The sequence below is a fragment of the Pteropus vampyrus genome, unplaced genomic scaffold, assembly GCF_000151845.1.
Source record: "Pteropus vampyrus isolate Shadow unplaced genomic scaffold, Pvam_2.0 Scaffold108, whole genome shotgun sequence".
Classification (NCBI taxonomy): Eukaryota; Metazoa; Chordata; class Mammalia; order Chiroptera; family Pteropodidae; genus Pteropus; species Pteropus vampyrus.
Genome location: NW_011888889.1, coordinates 3,070,397 through 3,083,997, shown reverse-complemented (window position 1 = coordinate 3,083,997; position 13,601 = coordinate 3,070,397). Strand labels below are relative to the sequence as shown.

At 32.5% G+C, this 13,601-nt stretch overlaps 1 protein-coding gene across 1 annotated transcript in view; it reads right to left on the bottom strand.

Annotated features, from left to right (window-relative positions):
- The window catches only part of MSR1 (macrophage scavenger receptor 1), a 71,260-nt gene that overhangs the window by 37,452 nt on the left and 20,207 nt on the right, over positions 1 to 13,601 (bottom strand). The window contains exons 5-7 of the mRNA XM_011365272.1: positions 9,991 to 10,177; positions 4,584 to 4,669; positions 3,050 to 3,069 (exon numbers count right to left, since the gene is read on the bottom strand). Coding sequence (XP_011363574.1) covers positions 3,050 to 3,069; positions 4,584 to 4,669; positions 9,991 to 10,177 — 293 coding nt within the window. The remainder of the gene's footprint in view (positions 1 to 3,049; positions 3,070 to 4,583; positions 4,670 to 9,990; positions 10,178 to 13,601) is intronic.

Below are 13,601 nucleotides of genomic sequence, written 5' to 3'. Positions count from 1 at the left end.
CCTAAATCACTGTGGTGACTGAAAACTGCCTAAAAAAGCGAAAGTTATTTTTTAGTGGAATAAAATATTTCATTCTGGAATCCAGCAGTTTGAGATTAATTATTGTAAAAATCTCATTTTAAGTGTCATTATCAGTTCACAAGATCCTATTTAAGCTAATTTTCAGTTGGCTCCTTGGGAAGCACATTATTAAAAATTGATTATACATCTTTTGCCAAAGTCAATCTTTTAATATATTGCCATTAGCTTACAAGTTCCAAGAGACAGAGCTTATATATATTTAATTTATTTAAAAAACATTTTCTTGAGGTTCATTCATGTAGACTCCTAAATTTCGGCTAACTATTCTGTAAGAAATATTTAGTTTAAGAAATATATTATTCTAAATGGTTAAGAAATATTATTCGACCTAGTGTAAAACTTTGATTCCAACAGAAATTAAGCAGATAGCCAAAGCAATAAAATGATGTTATGTTTAGAAATATTGGTAAAGTCAGAGCACCTGCATTTAATTTAATTATTCAATGTATATTACCTTGTATATATATTGATATATTGTATACATACACACACATTTTGTATTATATATTGGCACACAGCCTAAAAAGGCTTAACATCAGTTCTCAAAGAGCCTGATAGGTTAATATTTATACCTTCCTTCATTATCCAATCAAGGTAGTCAGACCTTTGCACCTAAAATTATTAAGATCTGTCACTCATAACTACAAATAAAAATATCGATGCTAAATTCTTATTTCTTTACCTTAGAACATTTTATAGAGTGCCACTCACTGGTGACTCCCATTTTTACCAATTTCTGCACTAATTCAAAAAAATTATACTGAGCACACATATTGTTCCTGCACATTCCTGGAGTTACAAAGATTCTTATCGAAACAGATCTTTCGGTGTGGAGACAGATGGTAAGAAAGTTAACAAATAAATAAAGAAGAGAATTTTAGAGATTAAAATTTTAGAAAAACAAAGAAATGAATAGAGAATGCCTTGGGAGATTAGAAAGAGCATCTTCAGTGATGGTTCACTGAGTAAATTATAGTGACACTCGGAATACAGCTGTTCAACCAGGGATTATATTACATTTTCAATAGGTGAACGAATGAATTCATAAATACAGCACATATGATAACTTCATAGAAATTACTTGATTATTTGACCTCCATTATGGAAGATGTTTAAGCAGACCATATAGCCTGTAGACTTGTTTGTTTAATAATGTTTGAAAATGTGACCCCTAAATATAAGCACGACTATTGAATTTTATTCCAAGAGACCAGATTCAGCCATTCAAGTGAATTAGCTAATTTTCTGCAGTAATCTATGGCAAGGAGGAAGGGCGTGGCACCTGCTTTTAATCCACAGGCAACACAAGTACATTTTACACAATTATGTCCATTTGGATTCAAATACTGGTTCTGCCACATACCAGCTACTGATTGTCATTTAAACTTTCTGTGCATCTGCAAAATGGTATATGATTTGTCCCTATATCAAAAGTTCGATGTGATGATTAAAAGAGCTAATAAATGTTAAAACACTTAGAAAAAGTGACTGTCATGTGATAAATGCTTTGTGTTAGCCCTCCTCCTCTTTTTCCTTCTTCAGAGTAATATAATCATTATTTTTGCCACTCTTTTGTGAAGGCCGCTAAATTTAGTTTTGCTTAATGGTATGTACATAATCAGCAGTGACATTTTTGGATTCATTGGTACAATATTCCTTACTCGAATGTATATTTTAACAAGTGCTATCCTTCATAAAGCCTGGGGAGAGAAGCCTTTCTAGGTCAGACTGGGAGTAGGGGTGAGGTGGGATAAAGACACGCATGGATATAAAGACTAATAAAATATGATTCCTGTCTTCCAATATCCACAGTTAGAATGGACTTTATGTCTCCTCCAGAGGCATGATTCATATGGTAGAAAATTCAGGCTATATATGAAAAGTAAACAGCACTGGTTGATGATGAAAATTTTGTAACCACAGGAGTCTTTGGTTCTCTCTCAAGGCATCTTATGAAGGTAGTTCCTCCTGTGCCTACAGGTCCGGCTACCTTGTGATCCCAATGGGCAGAAACTGCACATTAAATGGCAAGACAATTTCTTTAGGAACTAAGGAGGTATTCTTTCTTCAAAGCATTGCTATCATGGTGGAATAACCCTAAAGGTGGCCCCAAAGTATCTCAGATGAAATCAAGAATTTCTGATCATGACATTCATCATCCTTGTATAATTACTTATCATACTGTAAGTTCTGTGAAGACAGAAACTCTATATTTCTGTGCACAGGATCCAGAGTTTGTGGTAGAGCGCTAGGCACAGGGAAAGTCCTCAAAGGGTCAAATATGTTGTGACAGAAAGAAATCTAACTATGGGCAGTGAACACACAATACAATATATATATATATACCTTACTGTTGAATTGTACACCTGCAACTTACTGGATTTCGTTAACCAATATCATCGTGTTAAAAATAAATTTAATTAATTAATTAATTAACTAACTTAAAAAAATAGAATAAACATTCTTTCAAGTAAAAGATAATAGTTCATTCCCCCTGGTGTACTTCCAAGGAAATGACACTCTGAAATAAATTTCTGTTATATTGTTTTGCGGTCAAGCATATTTTAACATAATATTCATAATATTCACCCAGTACATGAGTAAGAATTGTAATAGTATTGGTTACTTAAGATCACTAGCATAATCACTTAAGTTTCTCAGATTTTCATATCATGGTTGTGAGTCTAGGTGACTTTGACTTTGTCAGGCTGAGTTTGGTGGGTTCGCTTGGACGTATAGGTAGGGCTTTAATAAACTTGTTCGATTCGGGAAGTAGAATTTTCACGTTGGTCTATCATATACTCTTAACCTCCTGATTTTAGTATCTAATACGGGGCAGTTAGGCAATCTGGCAGAGAACAAAACAGAATGCAGCAATTAGGTAGGGAAGAATCCATGAGGAGAGATGTCTGATAACTTGAATACTTTTTTCTGCAGTACACCAAACAAAATGGCAACCTCATAATCTAGAGTCGATTTATCACCTCTCTGTTATAAAGGCCTGGATAATGCCTAGTTGTGTAATGAGCAGTACTAACAGCAACAGGCAAAACCCTCAATACAAGACTCAAGGCAGCTTTGCAACAGCATCTGTTTATGGTATCAACAAAAGCTAAAACTTTTAAATCTCTCTTTCTATTTCATACATCCATAGTTCAGAAATAACTGCAAAAGATTCTCCCAAGACGAAGCTTTGTATGGCAAGTTGTGGCCCAGTCTGAATTGCTGTGGCTGCATAATAAAGCTTAGACAATTGTAGTTTGTAATGGAGGAGCTGACAGACCATTGACAATAGCATCTCTGGCAGCTGGTATAATACTGGTTACTTCACTTGCTTATGATGTTAACACACTATTATTAAGATCTGCCAAATGCTAGTCAGTAGAAAAAGACTTTCATGAATAAAGAATCTTACCTGGCAGTACTTTCAAAGGCACAAAAACAACCCACCAGATATATACAAAATAGGTATATGTTTATTTAAAATAACTTTAAAAAAATAATGTAAACTTTATATATTGGCTTTTAAGTACAATGATGTCAAGGACAGCTGGTATAAAATTCACACTTTTCATTTTTAAAAATTGTTTTTTTGATGTAACCTGGGCTAGCCAATACATTAATCAGAAAGAACATTTTATATAATCAAAAGACAGAAAAATAAGATGAAGTTCATGGTATTTACACATTTTTTTGTCAGCACAAACCATTCTAGTTATAATTAGACCATGCAATATACACCCCGCTTTCAAAAAGCATGAGAAGTATTTGATTTCTAGCCAAGAATAACAGGACGATCATTGTCTTTTTTTTATTGCCTTTTTAATTTTCTTGAGAGCAAAGAAATTTCATGCTCTTTCTTCTTTTCTGCCTTCTATTATCTTATTTTAAAATATTGCTTTCAAGATTACAATATAGAGGAATATAATTTGAAACAATTTGCTCTAAGCAAAATACATAGAATGGCTGACAGCAAAGGTAAAAGTCAACTGCATTCTAGTCAATCTTTACATTCATATTTCTTAGGTTTAGGCAGATATATTCCAGTTAAGTAAGGACTATATAAGGAATGTAATCCAATTTGCCTTTGACTCATATTGGTTGTTTTTTGGTTTTTTGGTTTTTTTGTATCTTAAAAACCAGATAACTTGCAAATATTTTCAACGTGAAGATGATTTTTATATTCTCTTCCAAGTGACCTAAAGCTGGGTCTTCCACATACTGTTTGCAGTCAGTCCATGATATAGATAGCGCCCCCTACATTGTTGCTCTGGATTAAGCATTTCTCTTTCTTCAGAAACCAAGAGTCAGTGCTTACCATTCAGTACATTATAATGATTAGGCTGCTGGAACACGTAATCTCCCCCTCAAAACACACACATACACACAAACACACACACACACACACACACAGAACATTATCAAATAGCTCTTTCCCTTACACACATACATGCATGTGTATTACCTAGCCTTGTAGTATGTGATTAAATAGTGCCTATTACCATACCGATTGGACCTGGAAAGCCTCGTGGACCATCTTCTCCAGTGAGACCTCTATCTCCTTTTTCACCTGGGGGTCCAGGGGGACCTTTAAAAAATAAATTACAATTACTGATCATATTCTTAAAGCTTTGGTAAAATGGAGTTGTCATTTGTTAAGACAGTTATATAAGTAAATCCAAAGTCTTTTGTTACAAAATAACAATGAATAAGACTGACTTTTCTGAACAGACACATACCTTGCTATTGAGTAATATAATGACCTATACTGATAAGGATAAGATAGCTCTAAATTAAACAACCTAATTATGTATAAATATTTATGTGTGCCTAGCACTTTCCTAGGTTTTCAGAATCTGAGGGCAGGGAAGAGACACTGTGTCAAAGATGGCACAAACCCACATTAGTATTGTGAACATTAACTAGACAGATTTCACTATATTGAGTTAGATGCTGTATGGAAAATGTATAAGTAAGAACTCAGAGGCCATGTGTGATACTGTAAAGGGAAACAAAACTACGCACAGTAGACAACCAAAAGCCATATGATTGATAGTGACAAACTCAGATATTTGTTAGAGAGATGCAGATCAGCATGAGTAGCCATAACTGAAAAGACTTTATTGAGGGAGTGGGATTTGAAGGGTAGTTTAAAGGTTGAGTAGAATGAAAAGAAAGAGAACTCTGGGTAAATGGGAGAGATGTGGAGAAAGACATGCAGGTAAAAATGAATGAAGGAATACTTTTTCAAGTAAAATATTAAGTAGAATCCCTAGATAGATATAGATATTATAAAATAAGTTGGAGGAGTTGCAGAAAAAATTTTGACTACGTGGTCTCACAATTTCTCAGGTGCCCTTGAATTCTAAGTTGGATCAACACTGTTAGTTATTTGAATTTTCTGTGCTGAGGAAAACAGATATGTGGTGTTCACTTTAGAATGATGGTACTGAGCATTTCTTTAGAAATTAAAGGTAATCCTACTAGTATTCCCTCTTCTATACAGAGTGCACAGGGCAAGTATTATTCTCTTCATTTAAAGCAAAACACTGAGCAATTTTCTTTTCACCTCCAAAAGGAAGAAACAATCCTGGATGTATCACAGAACAATCAAATACCAATATTTTAAAAGAGGCATTTTCAATTGCTGTGGTTCAGCCACATACATAGCCCAAGGACAACACAACTATATTTAGCATCACTGATTAGAGAGCACTTGTTGATATATTTTAATCAGATGGGTAGATGTAACATCAGAAAAATTCTAAGAAGGAACACATAAATAAAGATTATCTCCTAAGTAAATTCTGTCCACTTTCTTTGTCTATTTTGAAGTCTTTGTCCCTGCTTCTCTCATTTTTTTCTGATCTATTTCATTTTTAAGGTCCAAGTCAGGTTTTAGAACCTTCCTTTCCTGGTTACTTAGTTTTTAAGATATTATTGTTCTTCTCAATAGTACATTGTCCCTTTCTCTTCGAACATGATATTAAACAGTAATGTTTTATTGCATTGTCTTTACAAAAGCAACTGTACTTATTATAGAAAACATAAAAGCCTAGAAAAGATATGAGAAAAAATATAGTTTATAATTCTATCATCAAAAGAGAATAGCCATTAACATTTAGTTCCCGCCCCCCCCACACTTTTTTTTTTTTTGCATGTGTGTGTTGTTGCATATTTTTTCATATAACCGTGATGCAAACTACAGACTACTGGGCATTATTAAGTAATTAACTAGCAAATTCTCTACAACTTAATGTTGGAGACACATATTTAGGCATTGTACAAGAAATGTCGTGGGTCTATATCGGTAGGAATCTGTATGCATCTCCTATTCCATGTAGAATGTAGTTCTTCCCAATGAAGGCAGTTCTTCCACAATCATGAACATAGCAGCTGTTCAATCTCCACACAGTTTTGATGGAGGGGAGAAGCAGGACAGAAAGACTCAGTTTGAAGCCTAAATTTTGCTGAGTGTATTGAAAGGAAGCAAATTCACCAAAGATGATGTTTTTTTAAAAAAGTGGACAAGCAAAGACTCTGATTTAGTAATTAGGGCTCTAAAGCAAGACACAGACATTCCAGGAAAAACTAGAACGTGAGACAAGAAACAAGGGACACACAGATTAGATCTACGCTCTTAACATCTGAGATCGAGAGTTTACTGTTTCTTTAGTAAGTCAGCAACATAACTCTTTCATAATTATTATCCTTTCAATTATTTTGCATGTTACTGTGTATAGTAATTGTATATAGTTCTAATATTGGTGTATTAGTTCAATCATAACAAATACATCTGTTATTTCATAACATTCAGAGTTAAAAATCCCCCTCTGTGTATTTTTATACAAAATTACTGATATCAGGCATCTGAATCCCAGAGTAAGAAAATGAGGTAAATGTTTTCCTTAAAGAATTCTAACTAGGCTTATTGAGTGCTACATTTTTATTGTTATTTTATTCTTCATGCAACATTAATCTCAGCTATTACATATAGTTTCATTTTTATCCATTGTTATAACTCTTCTACTACCTAGAACAAAATGTGGGAAGTATCTCAATAAATGTTTTCAGTATCTTTTAGATATTTTGAGGGGGTAGAAGTACACAGATCATAAACCACTCTTCTCTTAGCTTCTAGCATAGAACTCAATTTTATATATATATATATACACGTCCATCGACCATAAAGGAATGTAGCAAGCTATTCTGCTATGCTATGGAAAAAAGAATGAAGAACTTTCAGGATACTTAGAGTCTATTGCAGTTGCTTTCTTTGTTCTGAGTTCTATTTAGCCTCTCAAAATTCTGTTCTATATTCACATCAATAACCACCTCTGTGCATCAATAAATGGACATAATAGTAACTGTCAATTCCCTTGCTAACATATGTCAAAGAAAACTAAATTAATACTGGCCAAAATGTATGATTTGTTTTATTTCAAGAAGCCATAAGACTTCACACTATTTTTTCTTCATCTTTAATACCTCCTAACTGTAGTTATAGGAATAATTCATAAATGCTATAGCAAAAATTTTCCATGAACAATTCCTTCTATAAAACAGACATACAAAATCTTCTATTTAGCTTCCTCCCTATGATTATTTTATTTGAAGGAAAACTAAGATTTCCAAATAGCCCCAAGAAGTGTACTGATTTAGAATACTTAGTAATCATAAATATCTGATCAAAATTATCCAGTTTACTGGCAAAGCAAACCCAGGCATATCATATTATTTAAAATCCTCAGATGACATGCTCATATGGGCAGCACATATACTAAAATCTTCAGATGATAACATAGCATTAATAATATCTGCCTAAATTTTCAGAGCTATGCTTCAAGGCTTATTCATTAAGATCATAATTTTTTTTACATTGTTCTCAATCTTGCCTCATATTTATATCATAAAAAATCTGCCAAATTGTCTAGGCTATTTCTGCTTAAACTTGCTCCTTTTTTTCCCTTCTTCTTTGAGTTTTCATGCTCACTGACTTAGATATATTTAATACGAAAGCAGCCTTAAAGACTGCTCAGTAGAACATACTCTCCAACAAACCATTTCACCATTTCAACAATTTGGTCCTCTAGACTCTAATTACTATAATTACTTGAGAAATACATTAAAATATCTTTGTCTCTTTTATCTTCATGACTACTTGGAAATTGTTAATATAAATAGAAGGAACACAAAGTAATGATGCTGATTTTACAAGCCACAAATGACAAAGCCCGCATTAATTTATACAATATGTCTCTTGGGCTATAGTTTAATAAATATTTATTAAAATCTTATTGTAATGGTTAGATGCTACAGAGAATATAAAAATAGTTCCTGATTTTAAGGAACTTATTGTTTCAAAAAAGATGCGACATTTCACTAAAAGATAGTATGAGATGCTTTTAGATATGACAATCATATTAAGAATTATTTTGTGAAAGAATACTTAATGTTCAATATTAAGCAAGATATAAAGGTCGGCAAGAGTATTACTGTGGTGGAACTGGAGAAGACTTCATGTAAGAGGTCACATATTAGATGAGCAGTCAATAATAGATATTTTCAGATACAATTGAAGAAGAAAGAGTATTTAAAATATTAAAGTCTTATCAGACATATCCTTGGCAAACACCTTCTCCCATTCAGAAGGTTGTCTTTTTGTTTTGTTGATGCTTGCCTTTGTTGTGCAAAACTTTTTAGTTTGATGTAGTCCCATTTCATTTTCCTTTTGTTTCCCTTACCAGCAGCTGCTAGGGAAAACTGTTTGGAGGTTCCTCAAAAAATTAAAAATAGAACTACCTTATGACCCAGCAATTCCACTCCTGGGTATTTATCTGAAAAAATCAAAAACACCGATTTGAAAAGGTAGACATACTCCTGTGTTTACTGCAACACTATTTACTAAATAGCCAAGATATGGAAGCAATTTAAGTGTCCATCAGCAGATGATTGGATAAAGAAGATGTACATATATACAATGAAATATTATTCAGGCACACACACACACACACACACACAAAACAAATCTTACCACTTGCGACAATATGGATGAACCTAGAGAGTATTATTGCTAATTAAAAGAAGTCAAACAGAGAAAGACAAATACCAAGTGATTTAACTTACATGTGAAATATAAATAACAAAACAAATAAACCAAACAGAAACAGACACAGATACAGAGAACAAACTGATGGATTTCCAGATAGAAGGATGGGATGGGGGAACTGAGTGGAAAAGGTGAAGGGATTAAGAAGTACAAATTGGTAGTTAGGAAATAGTCAAGGGGATGTAAATATTATAATAACTATGTATAGTGCCAAGTGGGTACTAGACTAATTGGGGGGGTCACTTTATAAATTATATAAATGTCTAACCACTATGCTGTACACCTGTAACAAATATAAAATATGAAATGTCAACTGTAATTAAACAATAAAAAATAAAATAAAAACCAATAAGATTCAATTTACCTTGTTTTACAAACAACTGAAAAATTGACAAAGTTATGGTTATATTAAAGAGTTCAAAGACTTTTCTAATTAATAATACAATAGGATAAGAAGTAAGAAAGAATCTGGAAGTTTTAAAAAAGAGTTCGGTTTATGGACAGGTAGAGAACTTTGTGCCTTACAGAAAACTTGTATTAGTCTTCAGTAATAGGAAATATTTGAAACAATGACTCATTAGACTGTAAGGGATATTTCATTTTTTTTTATCCCTTCCTTTTTAAAAAACACCAAGATACTATTATCTTACCATATCTTAGTATGATCTCAAGATTCCTTCCTCTAGATATTTGTAGTAAATGTGTGCTGTTTTAAACTGTAGGATTTTGAATACTAAATTTCTGCATATATCAGCACATTTTAATATATCATTTTCTGGAGGAATAAAAAGATATTTTACCTTGAATTAAAGTGATATTTTTCAATGTCTGAGAATGTTCCCAATCTTTCAGTCTGAGATCATTAGTGATGTTGTTCAATAGTTTCACTTCTCCTTTCATTTCCTGTTCCAAATGCACTTGTTTTTCTTTCAGAGACATAATTTCTGCTGATGCATTGTACACACGCTCCTCTAATTTATTCATTTCCTGTGAAACATAGCAAGCATCCATAATTTTTGTTACACACTAAATTATCAAGTATTACATTTAGGAAACCCTGAAAACCAGGTTTTAAAATAACATAGTATTATATGAATATTATGGAATAATAATGTGGAAATTAGAGAACTCTTTTAAAACAGTAATTCTTTGGTTTTAAAACATTTCCTCTTTTGATTGAATGGCTGAATTTTCACATCCTCGGCTCCCCACCCCCAACTAATGAGTATAGTTAGGTACGCTTCTATTCCCAAATATATAGATGTCAAAATACTAATTTAAAAAAAAAATCTTCTGGTATGTTTTTAAATTTATCCGAAGTAAAATTTATTTATACTGTGCTTAGAGTAGAAACATAGTATTCCAATTCTATGAATTTGATAGATTTGTATATTAAATTGTTTTATAGCAATAACAAAGTTTGATGCCATATTTCCCAGTGGTAATGAAGATTCAAGATAGCTTTTCAAATTCAATAAAATCTCAACTAGTATATTAACAATAGCTTACTTTCCATTTTTATTCCTCTGTATTTGAGGTTTCATTATGACTTTATGTTTTCAAATATATATATATTTTATGTGTATTTATATACATGCATGCATCTAGAGAGATTGTGAGCAAAAGAGCTTATACTTGTTTGATCTGGAATATGCTTTTACTTTTTACTCAATAATATATTAAGGGTATATTTACCTATTAAAATAGTTAGAGGTTGTCTTATTTTTAATAATTTAGTAAATTTTATGTGTTTTCATAATGTATTTGATTTCTATTGAGAGAGTTTTGAGCTGTACATTTTTTACAACTTTAAATAATGCTGTAATGAATGGCATATTTTATATATATATATATATATATAATATATATATATATTTAAATATTTATATAAGTGCTTCTTTAGGACAGTTTCCTGAAAGTGGATCTGATCAAAAGGACTAAGTATTAACATTTTCGTTCAATACTGACACACTGCCCTCCAAATATATGGTACCATTTTTTAAATCTTATTAATTGTACTTTAGTGCCTATGTTTTGCACCAAAATACTAGATACCATCAATATATTTAAGTTTGCAGAGTAAGAGTAGACATAATAAATTTTCGTTATTTGATTTGCTTTTAGAGCTGTGATAAGGTTAGGTATCCAGTCATATAGTTTTTGACGATATTTTTCTTTATTACTTTTTCTTTAAGTCTTTCGCTTGGTTTTCCTTTGGGGATTGGCTTTTCTCTTTCGGATGCACCAAACCTTCTCATCTATTCTGGTGTCTTCTGTTTCTTTGTTCTACTTTTATCACATGTTCTGTCTTCGTGGTATGTTTTATGCTTTACTAAGTACTTTAAGTTTAACTGGCGATAAATTCTCATTTCTTATTTGCACATGGAAATAAACCAGGGGTGTATTGTTCCTAATTCAGGTATGAAGAGAACATTACACTTTCCTTGACTGGACTGGACAAGTTGAGGTGAGAGGGTCAAGGAAGTCAAGATGTAAAACTTTTTAAAAGAAATGAGCATACATCCAGATTTGCCTTCAATGGCACTGCGCTCAAGCAGAGAGGCTTATCAGTTTTCACTGCTCTAACTGTGCCTTCATTCACCCCAAACCTTGTTCTAAATTTGAATATCTCTACCCTCTACCACCTCTTCCCCTATACAATATGGTATAAAGGCGAAGCATGAACAAAGATGTTTGTAGAGCACAGCAACATAATAAATATGCTCAACTTAATTTAGGTGACTGCAAATTGCTGCAGGTATGCCATGTAGTTCCAGATATCGACAGAACAGAGGTCAGGGGACTAGCAGGTGATTTTGCTAATTAATACCCAGAAACCACCAATGTTTTTCTTAACTAAAGCTGAGGCTGCCATTTAATTCCCCTCTTTGGAAACTGCATGTGGTGCTCACAGTAGCCACATTTCACTTGAAAGAATTTATATTGGGAGGAGGAAAAGTACATTTGATTTTTTTTTTTAATTCTATACAAACAGCATCCACACACACCTTCTATAGTCTACCAACTATCAGCGGCTCTGCTGGACACAGGCATTTAATTTTGCAGTCTTACAGTCCTTTCTATGTGCAATGAAGATGATATATTTCTACCACTCTCTTTTATTTTGTGTCAATATTCTTCTCTTTTTTCAAATTAATGTTTGGTTTGTTCTTGATTAGTATTATACTGGTATTACTTTTAGGCCTTTTCTTCAAACATCATTTACTAACACACATATTCATTTACTTTACGTATTCCTTTATTTGGCTAAAGATTCAAATGTGAATAAAATTGTTTAAGCATGGGATGAGCATTCAAATATTGTTTGCAGTGAGCTCATGTGCGCACGCACACACACACACATACACACATTTGCACTTATCTAGATTCTAAATCTTTATAACTCACTACTGTCTTTAAAAAAATAAACACTGGCAGTTCCTCCATTTTCTTGTACTGCCATGCCTAAAACTAGGACTCCTCCAAAATACAAATGCAATCCATCCAAACTCAAACAGTTCATTGATCACCAGATTTTGATTATTTCCATTTATTACCATGTTACCAACTCGATTTCAACCCCTCATTTATGTATGTTCATAGATATTCAATAGTCCTTGCTAGATTCGGGGAATTATTAATATCAAATATATTATTATTCCTTCATTTTGTTCATGTTCTCTCTCTCCTAACCCTGTCTCACTGCTCCTCTGATTCTGTTTCTACACAAAGTAATATTTCCCTGCCTTCTTCTTTCCTTCAAACTTAATCAATTTCTACTCATAAATGATATTTTATTTTTCTCTGTCTCCCATATTCCTCAATTCTTATGCATAGTTTCTTCTTTGTGCATTTTCTCTAACCCCTCCATAGCCCTAGTCCTCGATAGTCCAATAGCATTTGATGTGCTTAGATACTTATTAATCATGTGGGAAACATTAACAGTCAGAATTTGGAAAATTAGACATGGAATCAAAATAGAATATAAAGGTTGGTTGAAATGAGGTTCAACAACAGAGTCCCCATATTTAAAGAGCAATGTCATTGTCTTCTGACACCTTAAGATAAGGACCATGTAAACTTCAAAAATTCTGGGTGATTGCATCTTAAAATAATTAATGCACAGGATATTCTTTATTAACCTGTTTATTCTCTAGTCAATATTTTAGTTCCTTTTCATCAGATGTTATAATTTTAGAGGCTTTTCTTTGCTTTCCATAAGTGACATCCATTTTTTTAAAATTACTGCTGTGTAATATTGCATCAATATAGAAAACAACCTCATTAATTAAGAATGAGTTTATTCAAGCAAAATTAACTAAAAAGATGCCAGCATTTTTTAGCTAACAATGGAAATTTTATAGGCTTCACATTGTGATCCTAGATTTTAAATATTTTATAATATGAAGAT